Below are 27,748 nucleotides of genomic sequence, written 5' to 3'. Positions count from 1 at the left end.
GTTTTCAACTACTCTTCTGTTATCTTTTCCCTTACTGAGAAATGTTGGAAATTTACTCCTCACAATAGCAGACGAAAACCTTCTTCCAGAGTTTGGGATAAAAGTGGTTGGACGGAGAGTGAACTTGCAAGCACTCAGGTTTACACATGAGAAAATATTCACATGCCTATTTGCTCATGCTAAAATGCAGTTCAGAAATATTTTCTAGGAGTACTATTTCTTGTCCTACTTATGTAAATTATTGGGAATTCACGAAAGCCGTATAGCTGCACTGAATGGACCTTGGGTGCACTTTTCAGACTCTTTTTAATAATTGGACCCCTAATTTGGTCTCGCGTTAACCGTGACCTTTTGTGTTCATTAAAATTCTCTCTCACACTCTGTAAGGGCTGGCTTCACTGCGATTGACCGCATTCTGCTCTTTCACTAGGAGCATATTTGCACACAGCAGTGTTGTTCAGTGCCAGGAACTACTGTGGCGGTGTGTGCTTTTTGAGACCAAAAACCAATCTTTGCTTTTGCCAATGTTTGTTATAATGGTGAGGATCCAGCAGCTCCCGCACCAATTCGTTTTTACAAAAGCCATGCCAAATCTAAAAAGCTGACCACTGATTTCAGACCTACTGGCTTTGCTAAAGCTTGTTAATTTTTGTTTTCCATAATCTTATTGAAACTAGTTACACTGAAATTTTATTATGAATATTTTCGGGAAATACTAGCATGCATCAGCAAATGTTTCTAAATGATGCAAATAAATGGTACCTGTAATTTTACAGTAGTTTACAAAATGTTTTTTTTTTTTCCTGCTTACATGTTTTATGAACATTTTATTTTGAAAGCAAAGAATCCTCAATCTTGCTTTCAAGCTTCTGCAAATATTTGCCCAGCATCAGAGCATTCTGGGAGCATTATACATAGCCTTATGTTGCCAAACTTTGAAAATGTGTGTACACATTTTTATACTGGAACCACTGTCCGTAGTGCAGTCGGAGCTTACAACATGTACTTAGAGCGCTCACCCTAATAATAAAGGCTTTCAATTAATGAACCATAAATACAAGTTTGAACAGCATTAACATATGGGCAAAAATATTACCTTCACTGCAGACAGTGTCCTTCCCTGATCCATAATGTGGTACTGCAAACTGGCAGCCAAAGGGTTTGTGCTGCAGGGGGTTGGGCCTACTTGTCCCAGTGACATAATACACTTGAAAACTTGTTGCCCTTGACCCCAAACAATATGTCCTGGGTATCAGGCTATAGGAATTCCTTCATCTACAAACTACAGGGTTAGCATATACATTTATATGGTTATACCTTGCTGCTATTGTAACCTATCTACAAAATATACTGCACTTACCATTATTAAAAATCCCCGTTATCAAAGCCTTTATGGAGAGACTTAAGAGTAATTCGTCCTAGGCTTCCAGCTGCATGGAACTTAAACATTGTATTAACAAGACTAATGGGTCCTCCTTTTGAACGACTTCGCGCTTATCAATTGTAATACCTATCATGTGAACTTGCCCTATCTGAAATGGACACTTTAGTGATAGATTCCGTACGTTATAATAATCCCCAGGCGTAAGACTGGATCCGGAAAGTTTTGCTAGCAGTACCGTAGCACGTCAGTAGGTGGTGCCCTGTAGCTCCGCGTCCATTGCTGGCGTTGTAAGTGCCAGGATACTTGGGCGCCACCCATGCCAGCTGACGTCAGTTTTCTTTTTCCACGCCAGCAAGTGCAGATGCGGTTAGAACACGTACCTTAGTCACTTTTTGACTACTCTTTTGAGAATTTTGTCTCCCCCTTTTTCTCCTGGTGCACGTAGGGATGCCTTGGTTTGTCTTGTGGGGCCTGCCGTTGCAATATGTCGGTGGCAGACCCCCACGTTGTCTTCCTCTATTGCCTGGAGACCGACCACGACTCCCGGTCCTGCCGGGACTGTTGGGCCATGGCCCGAAGGCCTTGAGGGAGCGGCGCCGGAAGCTGCTGGAGGTTCGGCACTCATCCCAGCGCCGTTCCGGATCCAGGGACCGTTCCCAGGATCGCATGCGGGGCCGCAGTAGTCGCTCCTCGGGCTCAAAGTCTTCGCCCTTGGATACTGGTAAGCTTCGACATAAAGTCTAAGAAGCGTGTTCTCTCTCTGACGTCCCCCCACCCCCTGTCGGTCCTCGGATGAGGACGACGGGGACAAGGGTTCTGCCCAGGTGGCTCCGTTGGCGCCTGGGAATCCTGCGGCTTACCTGGGTCCGTCGGCGACTCCCGAACAGGTACAAGATTTTCTTGCCACCATAGACCGCCTTTTTAGGCCTCCGGCTCCCGCCGACGTGCTTTCGGGCCCTGCGGTCCCGTGTCCAGATCCTGTGTTGCTGTTGGCGCCGCCGGCGGATCCAGCTTCGGTGCCACAGGATCCTGCGCCGTTGGCTCCGGCGCCACGAGGTCCGGCGCTGACTGCGCCGCAGTGGGTGCCGTTCGTTCCGCCCTTGCCCCGGTTCCAGGACCATTTTGTTCCTGCCTGGGATCTGCATTGGGAGACGGCGCAGTTTCCGATGCCATATGTTCCTGCTCTGTGCTCTGCCGCCTCAGTCGGTTCCTCCTGCAACGCAGGTGGAGGATGACTGGGAGGGGTCAGAGGACCCTCTTGCCCATTAGTGTGACTCCGAGCAGGACGGGGTGGACGATTTGGAGGACCCTGGCGACCTTGATGTCTCTTCTGAACCGGGTTTTGCCTCTTCCCCCCCACCTACTATGGAGGAGGGCACTTCCTAGACGATGGTGCTCCGTCGAGCTGCTGAGGTCCTCAACCTCGATCTTCCTACGGTGGCCCTCAAAACTATTCTCCTCACTGAGGTGCTCTAGACGGCGTCTTAGTCGGAGCCCCTGCTTCCCTTCAACGACGCCCTCACCGACGTCCTGTTGGGTACTTGGTTGAGGCCGGCCACGGGGGCCCCTGTGAATAAGAATGTCGCCAGGTGCCGGCGCCTGGTGACCCCTCGTTTCTGACCACTCATCCCACGCTTGAGAGTCTGGTCATCCAAGCCTCGACGTCGCAGAGTGCCTTTCCCACGGCTCTGCTGGATAAGGACTCTAAAACTTCAACAGTTCGGTAGGCGGTTGTTCTCTTTGGCCAGCTTGGGGTTTCGGTCGGTGAACACCGCCTGCTTATAGGGACGCTATTCCCATGCGGTGTCGGATACCGTTGCTCAGGTGTTGCCTCAGTGTCCTGAGGAGGTCCATGCTTAACTTTCCCAGGAAATTGTTGAGGGTAAGGATGCGGCGAAGTTCAACATTTGGTGTGGTTTGGACAACTGACTCGTTGTGCAGGGCGATTTCTACGACTGTGGCGCTGCGTCGCCACGCCTGGTTGCCATCTACTGGGTTCTTGCCTGTTGTCCAGAGCTCGCTCATGGATATGCCCTTTGATGTAACTCGCCTTTTTGGCGTTAAGGCCGACAGTGCACTGAAGCGTTTTAAGGACTCGCGGGCCACGGCCAAGTCCTTGGGTCTTTCCCCAAAGAGCCCAGCCACTCCTGGTTTTCGTGGCCAAGGCAGGGGCGCCCAGGCACGTTCCTTTAGCAAGCCTGTGCAGAACCAGCCTCAGCGCAGATGCGGTTTCTGCAGTGGCGGCTCTGGGAATCCGCGTGGGGGTCAGTCCACCTCCGCCCCCGCTGCTTCTGCCTCCAAACCTTCCTAATCCGAGCTTTGTGGAGCACCCCACGCCGGTGGGTGGCAGAATTGGACATCACCTCCCCTACTGGCACGCTATTTCATCGGACAAGTGGGTGTTCCAGATTGTCGCAAGGGTTACTCCCTTTCCTTTCAGTCCGCCCCTCCAGCCATGCCACCTCGGTACCACCGCTTGTCGGGGGACCACTTGGTGACTCTCCAGCAGGAAGTTGCAGCCCTCTTGGTCAAGGGGGCCATTGAGTGCATTCCTGAGCCAGAAGTAGGGTGTGGTGGTGGTTCCCACTACTTTCTGGTCCCCAAGAAGGACAAAGGGGGTCTGCGTCATATCTTGGACCTCCGGAACGTCAATCGCTTCCTCCGAAAGGAGAAGTTCAAAATGCTGACTGTCCTCGACCCTGGAGACTGGATGGTAGCGTTGGACTTGCAGGACGCATATTTTCACATCCCTGTCCTGCCGGCCCACTGGCGTTTCCTGCGGTTCACGGTAGGCCAGGAGCATTTTCAGTTTGCCGCGCTCCCGATCAGCCTTACCAGCGCCCCTCGGGTGTTCACAAAGGTGATGGCGGTTGCAGCTCACCTGCGCGGTCAGGGGTATCAGTCTTCCCTTACCTCGACGACTAGATGCTGAAGGCGGGCTCGCCCCAGGCAGTCGTCCACCACCTTCAGATTACGGCCGACCTCCTGCATTTGCTGGGGTTCTCCATCAGCGTGCCAAAGTCACCGCTAAATCCCACTCAATCGCTCCTTCATTGGAGCGGTTCTGGATTCAACGCTGTTTTTGGGTTTATCCTCCTGAGCAGCGATATTCAGGCTATGATTCCGAAAATTCAGCCTCTATCCTGGGTTTCAGTCAGGATGACCCTCTGGCTCCTGGGCCTGATGGCCTCCTGCATCCTGCTGGTGCAACATGGTGTATGCGGGCTCTGCAATGGGACCTGAAGTTCCAGTGGGCGCAGCATCAGGGCAACCTGTCCGATCATGTCCAGATCTCGGAGGGCTCTGTACGGTAATTGCAGTGGTGGCTCACGAATCGCGATTGGGTCACGTGCAGATCCCTCTCCCTTCCCCAACCGGAGCACACTGTGGTGACGGATGCGTCCCTCCTGGGATGGGAAGGCCACTTGGGAGAGGCGGAGATCAGAGGCCTCTGGTCTCCGGCGGAGTCCTGGCTCCATATCAATCTGTTGGAGCTTCGGGCGATCCGACTTGCACTGAAGGCATTCCTTCCCTCTGTCCGGGGCAGTGTGGTGCAGGTGTTTCACGGACAACACCCCATGTGGCATGGCAACAAACAGGGCGGGTGGGATCCTGGACCGTGTGTCAGGAGGCTCTGCGCCTCTGGACATGGCTGGAACATCAAGGCATTACCTTGGTGGTTCAACACCTGGCAGGTTCTCTGAACGCCAGGGCGGACGAACTCAACCGCCGGTGCTTGATGGATAGTGAATGGCGTCTGAACTCTGATGCGTTGCAAGGTCTCTTTCAGCAGTGGGGAGAGCCTTGGTTAGATCTATTCGCCACCGAAGAGAACGTGCAATGTTATCAGTTCTGCGCATTGGAATTTCCAAGGCGGCACTCGCTCGGCGACGCTTTTCGTCGCGTGTGAATTTGTAGTCTGTTGCACGCCTTTCCGCCTATATCACTTCTGCCCAGAGTGCTGAAGAAGATTCGGCGCGACCGTGCCCAAGCCATCCTTGTGGCTCCGGATTTGGCATGAAGATACTGGTATCACGAGCTACTCAGCATGGTGATCGATCCCCCGATCAGTCTGCCTCTTCGGGAGGTTCTTCTGTCGCAGCAGCAGGGGACGGTCCTCCACCCGAACCTGTCCAGCCTCCGCCTCCATGCGTGGAGATTGAGCGGTGACAGTTGGCAGTTTTAGATCTTCCTCCTGAAGTCTGTGATCATTCTGGCAGCCAGGCGTCCCTCCACTAAATCGGTATACACCTGTAGGTGGAATACATTTGTGGCATGGTGCACAGCAAAGGCTGTGGATCCCCTTCCTGCCCCTCTTTCTGAAGTCCTTCTGTTCCTTCTTTCTTTGGCCCAGCAGGGCTCAGCTCTGGGCACTATCAAAGGTCATCTTTCAGCCATCCCTGCCTTTTTACAGCTTCCAGATCAGCCTTCTCTTTTTAAGTCCCTGGTTGTTAACCGTTTCTGGAAAGGCATAACGCACACGTTTCCTCCGGTGCCGTTCATAATGCCTCAGTGGGACTTAAACCTTGTCTTGACGTATCTGATGTGCGCTCCCTTCGAGCCCCTTCATACCTGTCCTTTGCGTCTTCTTTCTCTCAAGATGGCCTTCCTGGTAGCTTTCACCTCTGTCCGAAGAGTGAGTGAGCTCCAGGCCCTTTCTTCCAAGCCTCCTTTCATTTCTCTTCATCCGGACAAGGTGGTTTTAAGGACCAGTCCATCTTTCTTACCAAAGGTTGTCCCATCCTTCCACATCGGGCAGACCATCACTTTGCCCACCTTCTTTCCGCATCCTTCGAAAGAGGAGGAGAGGCTCCACTGTCTGGACCTGAAACGTGCGCTCTCATTCTATCTGCGGCGTACACAGCAGTGGATGACCAGCTCTTTGTTGGCTATGTGGGCGCCAAGAAAGGTCGGGCTGTGCACAAACTGACTATCTCGCGGTGGGTCGTTCTGTGCATCAAAGCAAGTTACTCCTTGACTAAGAAGGATCCTCCTGTGGGGCTGCTTGCCCATTCTACCAGGGCAACTGCAGCCACTACTGCCTTGGGACACGGCGTTCCCTTGCAGGACATTTGTCAGGCAGCTACGTGAGGCTCGCTGCACACGATACCAAGCATTACTGCCTTGACAGTCCGGTCCTGAGAGATTGCTTCTTTGGCCGTTCTGTTCTCCGTGACTTTATGGTGTAATCTGTTCGCAGACCCTCCACCGGGGTTGGTATTGCTGGGGTATCTATTCTAAGGTAAGGAATCTTATCACTAACGTGTCTTTCAGATGCACAAGTTACTACTTGTGTAACGATAGATCTGTAAGAGACATCAGTTAGTGATAGATTCCTTACCGCCCCGCCCATCCTCCCCGTTCTGCGAACTGATTCGAAGGTTAAGTCATCCCCTTTCAGGACCCTAGTTTCATGGCATCAGTGGTCAGTTTCTTGCATGGCTCTGCGTTCCCGACGCGGAAAGTCTTGTACAGAACTGACGTCAGCGCGCATAGGTGGCGCCTAAGTAGTCTCCGTGATGTCATCTCGGCACTTACGACGCCAGCAACGGACGCCGAGCCGCAGGACGCCACCTACTGACGCGCAACGGTACTGCTAGCAAAACCTTCAGAATTCAGTCTGACGCCTGGGGATTATTCTAAGGTACGGAATCTATCACTAACTAATGTCTCTAACAGATACATCGTTACACAAGTAGTAACTTGTGCTGTAATCGCTATTACTTCACATGAAGAGTCCGTGAAATTCCAGAACTAACCCTTGAGGAACTCTTCTTCCAACTACATAGAGAAAGAGTAGTACTTAGAACAAACACTAAGTTCCTGCCAAAAGTAGTTTCTAATTTTCATATTAATCATTCTATTGAATTATCTGGTTTTTTTCCGCAGCTAGGCTATGTTGCAGAAAGCGCATTACACACTTCAGATGTTAAAAGGGGCCTAGTGTATTATATTGACAGAACTAAATCATTCAGAAAAACAAAGCAATTGTTCATTGCCTTCGCACCTCCCCGTATGGGAAAGGCAATGTCTAAATCAGGCATTTCGAGATGGATATTTGTATGTATCCAAATGTGTTATGCAAAAGCTAAAAGGCTTTTATCTGTTCCTCCTAAAGCTCACTCCAGTAGGAAAATAGGAGCATCCATGGCCTTTTTAGGGAACATTCCTATTGCTGATATTTGTAAAGCAGCACCATAGTCTATCCCACACACTTTCACAAAACATTATTGTGTGGATGTCTTTTCACGACAACAAGCCAATGTTCGTCAAGCAGTACTAATGCAACCCCCACAGATTAACCACTACCAGGGAATAGGGACTGCTTTACAGTCTATATAAAGCATGTTTGTCTACAGCACCATGCCTCGACCGGATTATGTTACCGACCATGTAAGCATCTTTTCTTGGCATGTAGTTTTGTAGATTCACATGCACCAACCCTCCTCCCTCAAAACCTCGTGTAGGTTGCAGTTTATTCACTTTATTTACTTGTATCATACTACTGCATGGACATTTCATTGCTCATATAGATAGCATACTTACATTCTCACCTACCTACGCAGCAAAACAATCTGAAGATGGCGTCGACCATGCGCAGTATTACCAAGAGGAGTCACACAAACTTGTGGCTTGAAGAAAACGTCTTGGAACAAAAACAACTTGCAGTCATCTGAGCCCAACACTAGATGGCGAACTTATGCAAAGCATGTGAATCTATAGCGCTATATGCCAAGAACAGATGCTTACGGGGTAAGTAACATAATACTTTTGGGTGGTATTTACTGTTCTAATTAACTAGACTTTCAAAGCCCCTTCTCTACCAGATGCAGTCTTTGACTACTTGCACTTGGTAAATTAGTGCTAAAAGTTAGGGCGTTTTAATATTGTGACTATATAACATCAGTTATAAACCTACTCGTGGAGTATATTGATCAAATTCTACTTGCTGGTCCCCAAGAAAAAAACTTAACAATGGATATTGGACAGCAGTCACCATCCAGAAAATTAGCACAGAAATGACTGTAGTCTGTCATGTGAGTTGAGTGCTAGCAGCAGGCACTCTTCAAATCCCCCTGTCGGAGTCGAGATCAGTAAGCGATATATTGGCAGATTGTGCTGAGAAACCAAACCGCTTTGCTCAGAAAAGAAAAGCACTTTTGTTCCTACAGTTGCTTTTGGTAAATGGTGCTTTTTATTTCTAAAAGATTCGATGTGGCTAATGATTTATCTCCCAACCCTAACATCTCTTTGGGACTGTTAGGTTTTGTGGGTTGAAGGGCTAAAGCGGTCTTTTACTGACCTGTGAGAAAGTGGCTCTGTATATACTGTTCCTTAATAGGTACAGGGTGTACAGAGTCCACAGACCCCAAGGGTTTAACAGAGGTTAAAGTTAGATTTAACCTTACTCTCCAAAGTGGTAGCCTGGTCGAGCAGTAAGGCAGTAACAGAGGACGTGTAAAGCATTTGTTGTACACACTCAGTCAGCAAATAGTTCCACACACTCCCTAACTGAACTGTAGGCCAATGGTTTGTATATAAAAAAAATATATGCTTGTTTTATTTTAGAACCAACACTTGGAATTAAAATATACTTTCTCGACAGGAGATGTTTCATAAAAATACTTTTGTATATGCAATAGACTTTTTAGTAAACAGTTACAAATAGTTGCAGTAGGCAATTCTATTTCTAAACACAATACATTGAGCTCAATGATAAATTCAAATTATATGCAACAGATTACTTTTTTTTTTTTAAACTTTATTGTGCAGAGAGTCAAAATTACAGACATGGGCCTACAACCACCAGGGCCGGCCGCTAGTTTGTGCCAGTCAATTACAAAGCGTCGCAGAGCAGCAACTGATCTCCAAAGACACAGCAGGAATATAGAATTATTCTCTGCAACTCAAAAATTAGACAGGATACAGACATTTTAAAATTTTGAAGAAAACTAAAAAAAGAAAAACAAACAAAAAACAAAACTCAAGGCGAGAAACAATCTAAATGGTGCCGAGCGCCGACGGGGGGACCCCACCATACCAAATAAAGAATCAGGAGGTCCATAAAGTCAACCCGGGGGGGAGGGGAGGCAGCGGGGAAGCCAGAACCATCCACATAACAAGTACAATATTCCGGGAACCCCAGGATCAGGGGGACGGAGGAGTGTCAGAAGTTTCTTCAAAAGGGGGCGTACAAATGTTACCTCGGTAGGCGTTCCATTGACCCCAAATTTTACCCCACGCCCCAGGCTTGCCCCGAACCAGATATACCGTCTTCTCTCTGAACATGCACCAATCCATGTTCTCCTTCCACACTGACACGGCGGGAGGCCGTCGGGAACCCCAAAGCTGCGCGATATCCCTCTTTGCAATCATGTTCCCAAGTGCCGCCCACCGGGCCTGGGCAACGTTGTAGTCATTAGGCTCCCATACATTCAGCAGACATCGACGAGCCTCAGGCAACAGAGCGACCCCAGTGACATCCTCCATCACCGCTTGCACACGGCGCCAATAAACCGCGACCTCGCGACACTCCCAAAGGAATTGAAGGAAGGTGGCACTCAATCCACAGCCGCGCTTACACAGCCCATCCGAAGAAAAACCCATCACAACCAACCGAGGACCGTCACATACACACGGTGAAGAATTTTTAGCTGGACAAGACGGAGACTGGCCGGAATAGCGACCTCCTTCGGGGAGGACAGTGCAGACTGCCAGTCCTCGTCGTCCAACTCCAACCTGCCTCCGGTCCAGGCCTCCCGAAGATGCACAAGGAGGTCTGCCCGATTTATTAATTAACTTCTTATAAATTAAGGAAATCGTACTATCGGGCAGATGACCGTCAAGTATACGGTCCTCGAGTGGGGAAGCCGCGGGGATCGTGGTACCTGCCCCAAAGGCCGACAGCAGAGCGTGGCGAACCTGTACGTACCTGAAGAACTCCCTCTCACTCAACTCATACTCACTCTGAAGCACCGCAAAGGATTTGACCGCACCTTTCACCCAGAGGTCCCCCACTCTGCTGATGCCAATCATATCCCAGTTCTCAAAGCCTTTCGTTGTCCAGAGGCATCCCAATCCATCCGACGCAAACAAGGGGGTCGCTTGTGTCAGGCGCTCATTCCAACCCATGGCAACATTAGCATCCCTCCACACACGTACTGCAATCTTGGTGGGTCCCGTTAGGTTCCTCCCAGCCGCCCGAGAATAGAGTGCTCTGTTGAAGTCGCCACCAGGCAACTGATATTTATCCATCTCGAAAGCCGGATTCGGACCCGGTGCGTAAGTAGCATGGTTGATAGCGGACAGCTGGGCGGCCCAATAATACCTCCTGATATCCGGGAGCGCAATGCCCCCGTCGTACCAGGGGAGAGTCAGTTTTGCGAGAGCTATACGAGCGCGACCATCCCAAATAAGTCTCCTCTACAAACCCTCTACCTCCCGGAAATAAGCCGCCGGAATAATGTCAAAGGAGTTCTGGAGTGCGTAGAGAAATCGGGGCAGTGACATCATTTTAAAAAGTGCAGCTCGACCGAGTGGCGACAACGGCAACCTACGCCAATGGGCCACATCCAACTTCAAGCGCCGAAGAGGAGGAAGGAGATTCTGCTCATAGCGGACCGCCGGGTCCAACGATACATAGACCCCCAAGTACTTGAAACCGGATTGTGAAATTTGGATGGGAAACCTATTCGGCAGGGGGGGAAGGCCACCGGAAATGACATACACACAAGATTTGGACCAATTAATAGTCAACCCGGAGTTTTTGCCGAAAGAAGTGAGGACATCAAAAAGGACATTAAGGGATTCACGCGGGGAGGTGAGGTACAAGAGAATATCGTCGGCGTACAACGAGACTCGGTCCTCAAAGCCAGGGGCCCACTCAATACCCCTTATCGACGGTTCCCATCGGAGCCAGGCTGCGAGCGTTTCTAAAGCAAGAGCGAAGAGCAGGGGGGACAACGGACACCCCTGCCTAGTGCCCCTCCCGAGAGCGAAGGGCTGGGACACCCTCCCATTGACAACAACCTGGGCTAGCGGATCCGTATATAAAAGTCTCACCCAACTGATAAATCCCGCCCCGAAACCGAACTTCGCCAGTGCGGCCCAGAGGTATGGCCATTCAATCGTGTCAAAGGCCATCGTGGCGTCCAACGAAGCCAAGGTGGCCGGCTCGGAAAGAAACTCCGCCCTGGCGAGAACGCCATGCAAACGCCGCAGGTTGAGAGCAGTGTTCCGGTGGGGAATGAAACCGGACTGACCCGGATGAATCAAGTCACAGATAACAGCGAGCAAGCGATTAGCGAGGACCTTGGCAAGAATCTTCGGTTCAGCATTTAATAGGGAAATGGGCCTGTATGAGGCACAACGATCACAAGGCTTGCCCTCCTTAGGAATCACAACTATAGTAGCCAGACGTTGGTCGCTAGGGAGGGAACCGAGCTCACGCGACTCCAAAAACATATCGCGGAGAAACGGCGCCACTTTATCAGGGCATAATTTGTACAATTCAATGGGCAAGCCATTGGGGCCCATAGCCTTACCAAGGGAACAAATCGCGGCCGCGATCTCGTCGGCTGACAACGATGCATCCATGCATTCTCGATCCTCTTCAGACAGGCAAGACAGCGCAATATCCCTCAACAGGGAACAAGAGTCAGCCACATCTCTGTCGGACACCGGGGAGTAGATCGCACGAAAATAATCAGCAAAACACTCCACAATCTCGCCAGGGTCAGTCACACACACCCCGTCGGGGTTCTGAAGCACAGGGACCACGCGATTCACTCTCTTTCTTATCAAGCCAAGCAATCAGTTTACCCGCCTTATCCCCGACATCATACAGTCTACCCTGCTGTTCCCTGTACAATGTCTTGGCGGCATCAGTGACAAGGGATTTGTATTCAAACTGTTTCAAACTAAGGGCATGAAGCCCCTCATGAGTAACACCCGAGTCCAGCCCAGCCTCCAACTCCAGTATTTCAGCCTCAAGCCCCGCGACCTCCCCATTCCTAGCTTTCTTGGTCTCAGCTATTAAAGAGAGGGCCTGGCCCCGTATGACCGTTTTAAAGGCTTCCCACAAGGACACTGAGGACAAGACAGACCCCTCGTTCTCCAAGAAGTAGTGGTCGAGCGACTTCAGGAGGCTATCGCGAGTCTTAGGGCTACGGAGATGCCAAGGGTTAATGGGGGCGATCCGCCCCGTGGCCTGCATCCCTGTGTCGAAATGCAGCCACACAGGGGAGTGATCGGAGATGCCCCGGGCCAAGTGTCGAACCTCACCAATGTGGGAGGCCTGGGCCGCGGGCATAAGAAAGTAATCAAGCCTGGAGAGACTCCCATGCGCCCCAGAGTGGAAGGTGTACTGACACTGCGTCTGGTGCATCAACCTCCAACAGTCCACCGGACCAAAAGTGTCCAAGAACCCACCAAGCCATGATTGGGAAACGGGAAGGGCCCTGGGGGGGATGACGATCCAGGTCGCCGGATAGCACCGAGTTAAGGTCACCACCCATGAGGAGAAGACTATCCGGGAGTTCCAGCAACATCCGACCAACATCAGAGAAAGTGGAGGTCTGGAGGCCCGGGGGGACATATATCGTAACTAAAGAAAGGGTCCTACCCTCCCACCTCCCAGTTGGGGCGGCATAACGCCCTCTGTCGTCAAGGATGACGTTGTCAATTTCTAGTGGGAGGGAAGACCGAACAAGAATACCGACCCCCCCTGGAACCGGTGGTGAACCCGGAGTGTGCAACCAGTCGGTATCCCCACCTATTCATAGCATGACACACATTGCCAACCAAATGAGTTTCCTGCAGGAGTACAACATCAGGCGCCAGACGACGCAAATATTGTAGTACAACACCCCGTTTGATACGATCCCCCAATCCATTGACGTTCCAAGTTAGCAACCTCAACCCACTACCCCCCATCCCCACAAAGGTAGCAGGAGTCTCCCCACAGAAAGCAGGACACCGGAAACAAAGAAAGAACAAATATGCCGCCTTGAGAGAAAAAAAAAAAACCCCAAACACCCCCACCAAAACCCATTACAACTCCCCCCTCCCTGCACCCCTGCAAACTGTAAAACCACCCCAAAATGCAGTGTGCCTGTCGCCCTAGCAATCCCATTCTACAAAAAGACCCCGGAGGAGGAGGAAGGCCAGCCACCACCCGCCACCCAGATGAGAGCTACTATAAAACAAGATATACAAGAGAGGTAGAACCCAACTGAGTAATGTCAGAGTATCAAGGTTAGGGACTGAAAAGTCAATTCTGTAGAGGCTCACCACCCTCGGCACCGCCAGAGTGCCCCGCTCGATCGACCCGACCAGGCAGGGAATCCAACCAGTCAATCACATTGTCCGGTCGTTCAAAAAAGAAGATCCGCTCCTCATGTTCCACATGAAGCCTGGCAGGGAAGAGCATCGCATACTTCAAGCCCAGGTCCCGAAGACGTCGCTTAACCCCCTGAAAGCCCATCCTCTGTCTCTGAACGAGTTGAGTGAAGTCCGGGAAAAAATTGACAGAGGAGTTTTCGAATTTCACCGGGCCGTGTACCCTCGAGGCCTGCAAGATCGCATCCCGGTCCCTGAAATGGAAAAGCTTGGCGATGATAGGCCTCGAGGGAGCACCAGGCCTAGGCTTACCGCCCGGGACACGATGTGCGCGCAAAAAACTTGCTAAGTCCAGACGGGGCAAGATTGGTGAGGATTAGCTCAGGAGGTCGACAGAACGAGTCTCTGGATTCTCCGGAACACCTATGACGCGGATGTTGTTGCGTCTTGCCAGGTTCTCAAAATCATCCAACTGATGGGACATCAAGTCGTTTGCCGATTTCAGGGCGCCAAGGTCTATTCGAAGTTCCGACACATCGGCCGTGAGGCTGGAGGTCGTCAAATCCAACGACTTCACCTTCTCGTTGGTTTTGGACAGGTCAGCCCTGATTAAAGTGACATCGATGGCGACCGCGTCAAGTTTACGAGCCAGGGCCTCGTACTGCTTGCCGATGGTCTCCTTCATACCGGTAATGGCGCCCATAATGTCCTGCAGGGACAAGTCGACAGGGACAGATGGGCCGTCTCTAGCATCCTCCGGGGTATTGCTGGAAAGCCCTGGGGATCCCTTGGCTTGAGTGTAGCGGTCCATAACATTTGTCTGGAACTGCCCCCCGCGAAGAGATGTCTTGGTCTTCCGCTTCTCGGGTTCACCCCTTCCCGTCATGGTGGAAGATGCACCCTGGAGGGGCCCGCAGGACCGAGTGAAAATGGCCGCCGGTCGGCCGGGCACCAACCGGCCGAGAAACTGGGCAGTGGGGTCCGGGAAAGTCCCGACTTGACTCAGTACTCCGTAGGGAGAAAGCAGTGATGACACCAGAAGGGACTGGTCCCCGGCAGAGCGGAACACCCTCAATCAGAACGTGCCAGAAACCAAAAGTGAAACTGAAAGTGGGGGTACGCCCACTGGTGAGGTCCCAATGCCGTTGTTATTCAACTACGTCCCGGATCCACAGCTCGCCAAGTCCCCGGCACTTGCCCGAGATGGGCCTCGAAAGTTCAAAATGCTGTATTTTCGGTCCCCCAAGTCCGATTCAAATTCTGAAAGGAGTTATGGATTCAGTCTAGGTTCACCTTCAAAAGCCCGTCCAAGAAATCAGGATATCAGGATAAATTGCGAGGAGTGGCGAGGGTCCGGGGAGCCCTGTGCTCACGCGACCATCTTGGATGCGCGCTAAGCTCCTCCTCATCAGATTACTTTTTAGATTACTTTTGTAATTCCAGGCTTGGATACTAGATCCAGTCCTGGGTCAGTTCTCAGAATCAGCTGATATTTAGCTATTTCAAAAGTGAGAACTTAGAAAATATTTCAGAGCAAACAATCAATGATTCCCTATGGAAGGAAATGTAGGTTTCAGGTACAGTAGGTTATCGTTACTTTTGTAATCCAGTACTGGGTGTCTAGACTCAGTGCTGGGACATTTATCCAAAACAGGTAAGTAATTACGTTTTCAGATGTTATACGATTTTTGAGTAATATTTAGAAATTGCAGAAATCGACACTTAGAAGAAATTTCACAGAAAAGCAGTCAATGGTTTCCTATGGAAGAAAGGTAAGTATAGTTGTGGGTAATTTTCAGAGTCCGTGCTGGGCACGAAGATCCAGCACTGGGAGCTCACCTAAGAGCAGGTGAGTAAATTCGTTTTTGGTACTTGGCTGATTATTGGTGAATATTTTGAGCTTTGAAAAGTTCACACTTAGAAGAATTTCCAAGAAAAAGCCAGTCAATGTTACCCTATGAGGAAAATGAAGTTCGCGGTTTAAGGGTAAGTACTCGACTGGCAGAGTTGAAGTTCTGGGCATAGACTCAGGGGTCCCCCAGTGTCAGGTAGGTACAGTCAGTTCACCCTCAGCGGTTTCAGGACGGCCGGGTGCAGAGAGAGTTAGGCCCAATGTTATCGTATGAGGGATTGGGGGGCCTGGGTTGGTGGCTGCTATCGGGCAAGCCACGCGGCTGTGGGAGCTGGGCTCCTGATCACTTACTCAGGGCAAGTGGGGAAGTAGGTTAGAGTAGAGTTTTCATTGCCAGGGCCACTCGGGCGGCTGGGTGCAGGGTGCTTTTGAGCCGTCGGGCGCTCAATTGATTTCTATGGGAAATCTCCGGTTTGGAAAAAGACTGCAGGCTCGGGGACGAGGACTCTTCAGGTGCCACCACCACTTCGAGGGGTAAGTTGGGTAGTTGGAGGATAGGTAGGTACCCCGGGATTGGGCACAGAGGGCCGTGGGGCGCCGGGTGCAGGGGTGCCTTTTGATGTCGGAAATCTTAGCCTCTTGTTGATCGCGGTTGGGGTGGCACTCTGTTCTGAGGCTGCAAGCTTCTTCAGGATAGTCGAGGGGGGGTCCTTGGGTGCCGGACTCGGGGTCACAGTCGCCGTGGGGTCGTCCTCGTGGGTTTAGTTCACTCCGGCAGCGGCCAGGCTTGGCGGGTGCAGAGTGGGCTGGGATCGCGGTTCCGGGCTGCTGCCAGGGGTGAAAGGTAGGTTCTGAGTAGAGCCTCTACTCATGGGAGTCCCAGGGGATCAGAGTTAAAAGGTAGCCAGGTCCTCCGGGGTTTCTGAGGTTGCTGGCCACAAGAGATGCCGGGTTTGGAGCAAGTCCGAGGTCGACAGGCCGGTAGGGCTGGGGCCAAAGCAGTTGGTGTCTCCCTCTCCTTTGCAGCTGCAGGGCAGGTCTTCTTTTCTTCTCGCTCTTCTTGTAGTTTCGGAATCTGGAATCTAGGGAAGGAAGGTTCAGGGCGCCCCTAAATACTAGGTTTAGGGGCGTTACAGGTAGGTGAAGGCCAGGGACCAATGGGTCCTTGTCCTGGGGTGGGTACACCCCCTATCCTGCCCCTCTCCTGTAGGAGGGGGGCAGTAGCCTAATCCGGATAGGGTAGGGCCTCCCATCTTCAAGATGGCGAGAGCCCGGAGATGTGCTTCACCTCGCCTCCCCCACCTGAGGGGTGGGGTGGGCAGGCTGGCACATCCCCTGTCCTTGTATGGGGTTTCCGGCCAAGCTTCCCGCCAGAGTGGGGGGTTGCAGTGGCCTGGGAAAACTCCTAGAGGCGGCAGGCCTTTGAAGCTTCCCTTTGCTCATCCTGGGGGAGGAGATCTATCACCTCACACAGGATGTACATTGTTGCAGGCCCGGGAGAGCAGGGGCTCTCCCACCCAGGGGTCCAGCAACGTGTCTGCTGTGTGGCAGCCTGGGCAGCCTCAGAGCAGACATGGATTGTAGGTTAGTTGTAGGAGTGCATCTCTAAGATGCCCTCTGGGGTGCTTGGTACATTAAATCTCACACTGGCATCAGTGTGGGTTTAATGTGCTGAGTGTTTGATACCAAACTTCCCAGTCTTTAGTGTTGCCATTATGGTGCTGTGGAGCTCGTGTTTGACTAGCTCTCAGCACCATGTACTCTTAAATGGCAGCACTGCACTTACAGTGCCCGGGAATGGACCTGGGTACTGTAGGGGCACAGGGCTCCTGCTCCTGTGCCCACACCATGGGCATAAGGCACCCAGCCAGAGGGGTGACTGACATATGACTTGGCAGTGTGGGTGTTGGGCATGGCACACAGATGTGTGCCATGTCGACTCTTCATTTTGTCCTGCACCCAGACACTCAGCCTGCAAAGGCAGTGTGTGTGTGTGTGTGTGTGTGTGTGTGTGTGTAAGGGTACAGGGCCCCTAAGGGTGGCACAATGAGTGCTGCAGCCCTTAGGGGCTAACATGTGGCCAGGGTTTGCCAATTTGGAGTTTGTGTGTTTTAAGGAAGGAACATAGGCCCTGGGCACCTGATTGGCAGGAGTCCAGGGTACACTCAGTCAAAGTACATTCAGCAATTTAGCAAAAAGTGGGGGCATACCATGCAAGAAAGAGGGCACTTTCTCACATGACCCCACATAATTAAAGAAATTGTCTCCTAAAAGCTCTTCAAAGATGTGGCAGTGGTCATTGATTTATTATTAGTGCGGTTTCTGTTTACAGAAAGGCCTACAGGTTCCAACCCAGATAATTTTCCATCTTTTGAAACTAAGAATGATTACCTTGGTGCTAATCCTTATTCATTGCTTTTGGAATTGTGGTTGTTTTTTAACCCATGTTAAGCTTATATTAAATCTCCCAAATTTCACAGCTAACGTTACACTCTCAACTGTGCAGTCATACTTAGTTCAGCTTTGTCTTAACTGAACTCCTGTCAGCCATAGCCTGACTTGTATCGTAGAAGGGGATTATGCATTTCCACTATCTGGATGACTAACTGAACCAAGGGACCGGCTGATTTGATGTGTGCTTGAACAATGCCTTCTGTTCGATCGAAGGTTATCGTTAAGCCAAGTAGTCGTAGTTCCTATCCAGAGGACTTTACGAATGCTCTCTTATATCTAGCCACCTGGGAAGCCTTCTATTTGCTAGCGGATAATAGCCACAAATACATTCCTCTATTGTAAAATCCTACAGGAACTTTCAAATGACTTCCAGCAAATGACCAAAGGGCAGGGAAGCACACACTCCAGAGCCGTGAAGAAGACTTCCGTTTCAACAGCACTGTATAGAAGACATTTTATGCTTTTGGGTCTTCCCATAATTGTGCACAGCAAACTGAGCGGATCTGTGCCTCAGTCAGTAAAGAAATCCCCTTATGAGCCATCAAGTTTGTTATAGTCTGCTTCTCTACACCTAGTAAAACACTGTTGTCCTGGAAACGCGAAGCAATGTCAGTCTTACTAGTGTTAAAAACTAGTTAAAGGCTGCTACTACCAAAATGTGACAGTTCTACACTGTTTAATTTACATGTTTGATTCTTTTTCTTAGGAAAAGCATCAAGAAGCTTGTTTTAAAGAACCTTAGTAGCAATAGCTTGTATTCACCAATCAACAGAGACGGAGATGAGCTAGCTTCTCCATCAGAGTACCCAGAGAATGGGGAACGGTAAGTTAGAATTGATCACTGTAACAAATGTTGTGCTTACATGTACTGCTTTTTTTTTTTTTTTTTTTTTTTTTTGCAACACCTCTGTTGTAGAACTGCTTTTTCTGGTCACTCTTGCTGTTTAATGTTTAGGCCATGCATTTAATTTAAACAAGTGATTAAACAAACCTATTTGGGACATGGACAGGCAGAGCCCTTCATTGCTGAAACATTCAGTTTCAGTCTTACAAATTCTGTCTCCTGTTTGCCTCAAAACACACTTAAGGGCATTTGTTTGAAACTAGGTGAATGTCACTGTTATGTGCACTTAGATTGAACACATTCTTTAAACCCTCAAGAATTGTAATGTTAATGTTTGGAATACTTGCTGTAGGAAAGAGGTCATTATTTGGGGTGGACATGTGGTTCACCTTGAAGATTCTACACAAATTAAATGAATACATTCTTAATCTCTGGTAACGTGACACAAAACAGTCGTACTTAAAACAAAGCAAGTATGTAATGTGTTTAAGCTGTGCATACACAATACAAAACGTCACAAACTACAATAAAACTCCATGAACAAATTTAAAAAAAACCTTTAGGAACATAAAAAAAACCAAAAACAACAAAGGGTAAGTGCAGATGGAAATTTTCAAACAATTAAGTGAAAAAGCACAACTTGCCAATTACAGTTTATGGTAGTGGGAGATGGGGACTTGGGCGCAATTTTAGGTGGATACAAAAAGTAAAATGGTCTCATTGAATGTCTAAAAGTTCAAAAACGTTTTTAAAATCCCACTTCAGGAAGGTTAAAAAAAAAAAAAAAAGTTGCAATTTCTCTCATGTCCCATCGCAGAAAGTATCTGTCACTTTTTGAGAAGAAAAATCCTTCCTGATTGGGCCACTGCTGAAATTGTAGCTGCTACTATGGAACTGAAGGCAGGGTTCATGAAGCAGGTTAGTCCTGCTAGAGCTTTGGAGATCTCTCACTGTAATGTTTTTAAATCCTGATGCAGAATGGGGCTTGCTTGTTTTTTCTGCGATGCTGGGTCCCTTGAGTGGGATGAAATTCAGTCTGATACTGTAGAAATGCTAGTCGGATATTTTTTATGGGGAGTTGGTCTAGAGGAAATGTTGTCCCAAGTTTCCATATGTTATTTTGGTGCCTAAAAACTACAAGAGTCCACTTCTGAGGCCTCCAGGACGTATCGGAAGGGGAATTAGGGACATTTGAGGTGTCAGAGAGGCCATCAGCAAAGTCCAGTCGAGGTCCGGTAGCTACTGGTCAGCTGGTCATTTCCAGGGAAAGGCCTCTTGTAGCCTGTGTCCTTGTAACTTCACAAGAGGTGAGCCAGCACACCCTTGGAGTCCAGATCGTTGTCCTGGATACAAGATGGAGAAGGTCAATCAATCAGGTGTTTTGTAAAGCGCGACTACTTACCCGTAAGGGTCTCAAGGCGCTGAAGGAGGGGGAGCTAGACTGCTGATACATCTAAGGCACTGGTTTAGTTGAAGAGCCAGGTCTTGAGGTCCTTCCTGAATTTAGGCAGTGATGGTGATTGCCTGAGCTGGAGAGGCAAGATGTTACAGGTCTTTGCTGCGAGGTAGGGGAAGGATCTTGCTCCAGCCGTGGTCTTGTGGATTCGTGGGACGGTGGCCAGGGCTAGTTGTGTGGAGCAGAGGTCTCTGGTGGGTGCATGGAATGTGAGACGGTCGTTGAGGTACGCAGGTCCTGTTTCATCCAGCCCTTCAAGCCTCCTCTTGGGTCACATGCGGCAGGTCAAGTCCTCTTGTAATCTCCTGTATGTCCAGAAAGATTTCGAAGGATGGTGTCTTGGGGTGCCACGTTTACTGTAGACTTGGCTAGTGGATGGGGTGACTCCTGGGCGCTCCCTCACTAATGAGGGTAAAAGTTCCTGAGGCAACCCTACCCACTGTTTTAAGTAGTTCCTGTGTGCTTTACTGCAAACAGGCCCAATATGGCTGAAGTCTTCAGCTTCCATAACCCTGGTCTCTGATGGCTGGTGCCGTGTATTGGAGTGCCATAGGGAAATTCCCAGTGTCATCCCTCATTTAACACTAAAATCCAGTTTGAGACAGACTAGTAAGACAAAGCAGGGTGCCTCCAGTGACCAGGCAGGTGGTACACAGCAATTATCTGGTGCTGTTTGATAACTTTCAAGAGCGCAGAAATTTCACATGTGCTAGCCCTGCCGGGCAGGATCTGGCACTGTTGTGTCAACATGATGACCCCAGCCCTCGCCTTGAATATTCTGCTCAGCTCAGCCGTCACCGCTGCCCATTCAGGTCGGCTTGACAATCAAAATGACCTATTCTGTAGCTCCTGGAGGAAATGCACACCTCAATAACACCTCATTCAGGCAAAGTACAGGCTGAATCAACTGTCGGAGGTTCATTCTAATTAGCCTCCAGGCGGTTCAAGCAGGGAACAGATGACTTTCTAAAACTTGATTTTCTTTAATATTTTTTTAAATTGCGACTTCACCAATGAATTATATTTTAATAGCTTTATTATTTTTCTAGCTTGTCCCATTCCAGAGTGAGCAGTATTACTATTTGAGCCTGCATTTAGCTTTTCTGTACTGGATAGCCTGGCCTGCCCCAATGAAAATAGCTTTTGGGGTTCTGTCACTGTAGCCCACAGGTTTCCAAACTTTTCATGCTGGTGACACACTTTTTTGACATTCCTGCTTTAGTGACACGGTAATGCGAGCGAGCGTAGCGAGTGAGCCGGAATCACCACAGAGGTGTTCGGGGGGGTTTAAAAAATAGTGGGCAAATGGTGCATTTTCAATCAAATTGGAGAAAGCAAGAAGGTTTAATAAAGCAATTGTGAATCTGTTTTTAACAAAGACAGTGACTGGCAAAACAGGGAGTAAGGTTAGGTTTGTGCCTGAAACAAGAATATAATCATGCACACATCGACACATGCCCCAGTGATTTACAGCACAAAAAGGGCACCCCCACAGCATATGGAGTGTTGGTTTTGGCAAACGTTTCTCCCTTCTTAAATACTAAAAAGAAACATGTGAATCAAATTAGAATAATTCCCAGTTAAAAAAAACAAGGCAGTACATTAGATCAACTGTCGGTTGGGTTGTGGAGTTTTGTTTCGCCACGTTATCAAAAGAAAACCTATTTCCTGTATTGGGCCAAATATTAAGTTGCTGGTGAGCTATTATATAATAATCAACTTTAAGCATGTTGGCCTTGTTTGTCATATTCTGTCTTTTTTTTTTTAGGTCCCGTCTAGGCTGCGCATGTGCTGTCTCGAACAGCATGTTTTCAATCTGTGGGCTTCAGCCCGCCCATTGCCTTACCACTTGTTTGCTCCATCGTGCTCTCATATCCGTCGTTCCCGTTAGTCCATAGCATAAAAGCGTCATGCTTCTTCCTGTGTTTGACCCTCCCCCTGAACATGGACCAAGTGCTTGCGTCCTTCCACTACTCCCGTTATAGGAGCTACTATTTTCTTTGTCTTTGAGCACTCCACACGAGTGCTGGTGTTTTCACTCACTCCATCTCCTCCCGCCCGCCCCAACCCTGTTGATTCGTTTTCTTTGTATTTCGGCTTTATTATTCACCTCACTCACCGAGCCAGCAAAATGATAAGTGATGTGTACTTACCCCTTTGAGCTCATCCACTTACGCACAGATCAAGAAAATAAATGGCCTTCCTGCTAGTTAGGAGCTTGGGCCTCAGTTTTCTAAATGCACCTGTTTTAACTAGCATATTAATAATTTCCTAAACACCGCTTCATGGTTCGTTGTAAAGGAAATGTACTATGTACCTATCTACTAACTTACACTGCAAAGATCTCTTGCCCTCGCTTTTCAGTATTAGGGCACACAGGTGAACTTCATCATTACTAAAATGAGCAATAGCTGCTACATAGCGTCAAGAGATGCACATGCATCTCTTGGCACTATGTAGTAGACCGGGCACAAGTTGAGGGTAGACTGAGTCTATCCACTCTTTTCACAGGGTGATCGCAGTCTACCCTGCTATGAGATTGGGCCCCACAGAAATATGGTAAACTTGTCTTGGTGCGATTTTTAGACACCGGGACACATTCAACAGTGCCTGCACATTGTTTGCTTTTGTTCCAAGCAGCAATGTACAGACGGGGAAGGGGCTTATCAGATTCCAGCTGGGCCTATAACAAAGGTCGAAGTTAAGGGGCCATCAGGTCTCCTTTTCTTGGAGTATCCAGGCTGGGAGCTATCAGGAGCCTCACATCTAAATGAAATGGAGGAGAAACAAAGGCACATAGCTTATCACATCACATCACACAAGAGGCAGGCATGCTTTTGACTTTGTTCAGTCCTTTTATATAAGAGATATGCATGTGTGTAGGAATGTCAGATTTGTTAGTCTGTCCCAGTATTTACACAAACAATTTAAATGCCACTATTTTGTTTTGTTTCTTTTACAGCGCTATAGTGCTACTAATCCCATTGTAGTGTCAGAGTGCTTTATACATACACATTATACATTGACAATAAATGATGTGTGTAAATCAAGGGAGTGTTACATAAGATGGGGAGAGTTACAAGGTGTAGGAGCCACATGTCCTTCTTGGCTCACTGTGCTATATTAGAAGAATTACAATGTATGAACTGCAAGTAACAAAAGGATCTCTGTGTTCAAAGCGCTAACTCACTTGCCCATTTACATACAATAAAAATCTGTCATCTGCGCGTTACATAATGTGCTTTCCAGGAGACCTATTAACCCTCAATGCTACTTTGATCCAAAACTGGGACTAGACAAAACACAAACCTCTCCAGCAAATAGTTATTTTACCATTATTATTATTCCCCGAGCTTTACTGAGCACACAAAGATCTCTGCCACAGGTGCCTTAACCCCATGATATTTTAAAATACAGACTTTGCAACCAGTTGAGTAGAACAGATTTACTGCCGCATTTCTCCTTGTTGCCAGTTTCTTTGTGGCAGGATTTAAAAAAATAAATACATGTTAAGGCCCTGATTTTGCATCGGGTTGCATAATTTTTTTGCACAACCCCGAAGCAAAATCTAATTTGTTAAATATTGTAATGAGCTCAAATGTACTTACGATAGACCTGCTAAACAAACATATAACTTTCATGTTTGGTTTCTTGTGCTACTGGCAGTGACTAATATTGATTTTTAGTTTTTGTTTTCAGCGGCAGTCATTAAAGCTGTGAGATAATTGAGAGGATTTGTTAAATAATTGATAGTTGTCATTTTGCTTTGTCGGGTTATTACCTGGTAAAAGTAATACAGTTGTTCAACTCATCGTTCAGTGGGAAAAGCCTGTTGTTTAGTTCAGCTTTTTGTAAACAGCAGTGTGCAGGGGTGAGAGTATTGCCTGTAACAGCTTGAAGCAGTAACTGCTAAAGAGCAGTGAACATGTTGCATTAGCCATGCGTTAGGGATTGTTTAATGACATGTCTTAACCAAAAGGGTTGGGGTGTTGGGTGTGTGTAAGTGAGAGAGGGACATGGAATAAGGTAGAAAAGGGCTGGTAAAAATGGCCCCATGGCCTGCGACCTCTTATTTAATTATCCTGATCAGGCCCGGCTCCAGGAATTTTTATTTGGGTGGGCCAAGGGTGCATTTGGGGGGGCCACTGCGGGATCGATTTGTCGCATATATGTCTAGGCAGGCCTGCTTCAGTGCCCTCCTTTATCTCTTCTTAGTCTTACAAGGCCCAGTAAAACGCACTCTTTTCCAAATCTCTTTCTAAATATTATCACTCTCAAAAAGTGTTTTTTCTATGAAATGTTCCTTTGATGGGAAAAGGAGGTTTCTGAGGTGGTAGTATCAGGCAACTGACACTACTCGGGCTCCCTCTGAGCGAGCCTTCAGGGAGAATCCCTCTTCATTACTACCTCCACCTGACCCCGGACTCTGCAACGCACTCCCTTACAGGCTTGATTATCCACTACTCCTCTCCAGTGCACCTTATCTCACAGCTGACCTTGGGCCCTAGCCCCATATCAGGCACCATCGGGCTCCACTTTCATTTTTCCCGGTAAAAACAATAGTAAAATCACCTTCAAACTTAAAACATTGAATAAAGCAGTAAATATAATTAGCACGCACTTTAAAGTATGTTCCACAGTAGCCTGTATGACCAGACTGCTAATTAAACAAAAACAGAAAGGCCATGACAGGGCCGGGTTTAGCGCTGATGCGAAAGTCTTTTTTGGCGCCACACTAATAACCTCTTTCTCCGTAAATACCTTTACTACCACCTTCCAACAGTGCCCCTCATCCCTCCATGGCCCCCCCATTGACCTCTTCCTCGGATTCCCTCACTGCCACACTCCACAAGTGCCCCTGATCTCCCCATAGCCCCTCCCCCTCGTGACCTCCTCCTCGGATTCCCTCACTGTCACCCTCCACCAGTGCCCCTCATCTCTCTGTAGCCCCTCCCCCTCATGACCTGCTCCTCAGACTCCCTCTCTACCACCCTCCACCAGTGCTCCTCGTCTCTCCCTAGCTCCCCCCCCTCCACCCCATGACCTCTTCCTCGGATTCCCTCACTGCCGCCCTCCAACAGTGCCCCTCATTGCTCCATAGCCCCTCCCACCACCACCTCCTCCTCAGATTCCCTCGCTGCCACCCTCCAACAGTGCCCCTCATCTTTACGTAGACCCTCTCTCATATGCATTTCATTTGTTGTATAGCGCTACTCATGTCAGTGTAGTGTGTCAGTACTTTACACCACGCACACATTATACAGAGACAATGAGTCATACAAGTATGTAAATCAGTCTACAGGGAATGTCACATAAGCCAATGAGGATGACAAGGTGTATGAATCACGTCATACATGCTGGTGGGCAATATATTTTAAGAGGGTTTGGTGTGGGGAAACAACTTTAGGATTTAAAGAGTATTACATGGGGGTCAGCTTTACTGATAAAAATGTATATCTGCCCAAACATACTCATTTCAGCAACATTAGAATAATGAAAGACTGAGGAAGTTCTAACTATATCACAAAACAAAAATAAGCGAAGTTCTAACTACACCATTCATGTTTGTATGCAGCTCTTTGGTGACAGTTCATTGGTCACTGTCCTATGTTAGGATTGTAACTTCTGAACTGCAAGTAGCACAAGGATCTCTGTGACAAAGGCAGTAACCCACTGAGCTTCCACATAAAATACAGTTGATCTGCATTTAAAAACTACGGACAGACAAACGATTGCCCTCCAGCAGGATCATTAATCACCAGCGTTATCTGGGCATGTTGTGTTGTCTTATTTTATCCTGCATCGGTCATGATAATGATAAAAAAATTGTTTAAATGAAGCACGCACAAAGTATGTGTCCTGCTGGTCCTGTGCACATTTTAAATCGAAAAACAAATAGTGACAAATTCTCCTACCTACTTTATTAGTCAAACTGTGTCACAGCCTGGTGTGATAAACTGCTGCAGGGGTCGGGAAAGGTGACAGGAATAAACAAACTTCTTTTCTCCTGCACTGCATAGAAAAGGAAATATCCACGCAGCAGGACAGTCGGCAAAGGTTACCGGTGACAAACAAAGGATTTGTCCCTTTCGCCATGTGGAGATGGAGGGGTGAAAAAAAAAAACAAAGCCTCGTTAATGGTCTTGTAAAGACCTGTGAAGTACCCGGGTGCGGCTGCGATAATCTCAAAGCTGTCTGTGTGTGTGGGAAGCTGTCTCAGCCTGGGCGCGCGCACACACAGACAGCTCTTTGAGCTCAATTCCGTTGCGCCCCTGCCTTCAAGCCCTCACTGCGAGGGCCAAGGCTCCTGTTGCGCGACACACCCACGAAGGTCAGGCGACACAGTAACGTGTCGCGACACATACTTTGGAAAGCTCTGCTGTAGCCAAATGGTAACATTCAGTTCGAGGCATATGAGCTGCAGATCACACACTAGCATAGATCGCCATCTGGTGTTGGGCTTGGATGCTTGCATGTTGTTGTCTTGGAAGAAGCCTTTGTGGTCAAGAGATAGGTGACTGCTCCCTTGGACGATAGTGCACATGGTCATCAACTCCATCGTTAGATTGTTTTTTTCCGCCATTAGGTTTGGATGCAACTTTTCCGCTCCGGTTGGAAATCTCAATTCCAAACTTCTCGAAGCGCAAAAATTACAGACAAACCATCGAATCACCTTCATCTTCGACATCTATTTCATCGGCTCGATTCCGGACGTCGACGTGGGCCGCTGGGCCTATCCACGCCGTAAGGCCTGTGACTTATGGAAAGGATGCCTTTCAAAAAATGCCCCCAGTGTGGAGCAAAATTTCCACACAGTGACCATCACAAGGTCTGCAACCTGTGCCTATCACCTGAACACGATGAGTCCAGCTGTCCAGCCTGTGCATTCTTTCGATCCAAAGAGACCATTCGAGATCGAAGAGCTCGAAGACACATCATGGCACAGAGACCAGCTCCAGAACCAGAGGACATCTTTGATGAAGGCCCTGATGTCCCAGAAGAAGATTCCGAGGTCCTCAATCATCTCCGAGGCAGGGGACTCAGACAACCTCATCACTCCTGGGCAACGTGTGAGTACTACTGCCCCAACCCCTCCAAAACCAAAGGCAGTGGTCCAGACTTCGCCTGTTGGCCCCAGTTGAGACCGTAAACATCCTTCAGAAGCCCCGCCTCCGGGCTCGGCTCTGAAGAAACACAAGCCTTCCGGTAGCTCGGGACCAAGCAAACCGCATGTCAATGTCCCACTGGCACCCTCGGCCCCGAAGCCAAAAGAACCCTCTGTGCCGAAATCGGCTCAGACGCCTTCGACCTCCAAATCTTCCCCGAAAGCGCCAAGGCCCATAGACAAGCCGGCGTCAAAGACTCCCAGGCCTAAAGATCCACCTTCGGCTCCAAAACTAACATCGGCACCAAAACAAA

At 48.8% G+C, this 27,748-nt stretch overlaps 1 protein-coding gene across 7 annotated transcripts in view; it reads left to right on the top strand.

Annotated features, from left to right (window-relative positions):
* NUP98 (nucleoporin 98 and 96 precursor) overlaps positions 1-27,748 on the top strand; it is a 791,668-nt gene that overhangs the window by 296,923 nt on the left and 466,997 nt on the right. For all 7 annotated transcript variants that reach the window (XM_085623457.1, XM_085623456.1, XM_085623459.1 and 4 more), the window contains one exon: positions 18,736-18,852. In XM_085623457.1, coding sequence (XP_085479583.1) covers positions 18,736-18,852 — 117 coding nt within the window. The remainder of the gene's footprint in view (positions 1-18,735; positions 18,853-27,748) is intronic.

This window comes from Triturus cristatus, chromosome 8, assembly GCF_964204655.1.
Source record: "Triturus cristatus chromosome 8, aTriCri1.1, whole genome shotgun sequence".
Taxonomy (NCBI): domain Eukaryota; kingdom Metazoa; phylum Chordata; class Amphibia; order Caudata; family Salamandridae; genus Triturus; species Triturus cristatus.
Note: the sequence above shows the minus strand (reverse complement) of the source record. Positions and strands in the feature narration are given on the sequence as shown.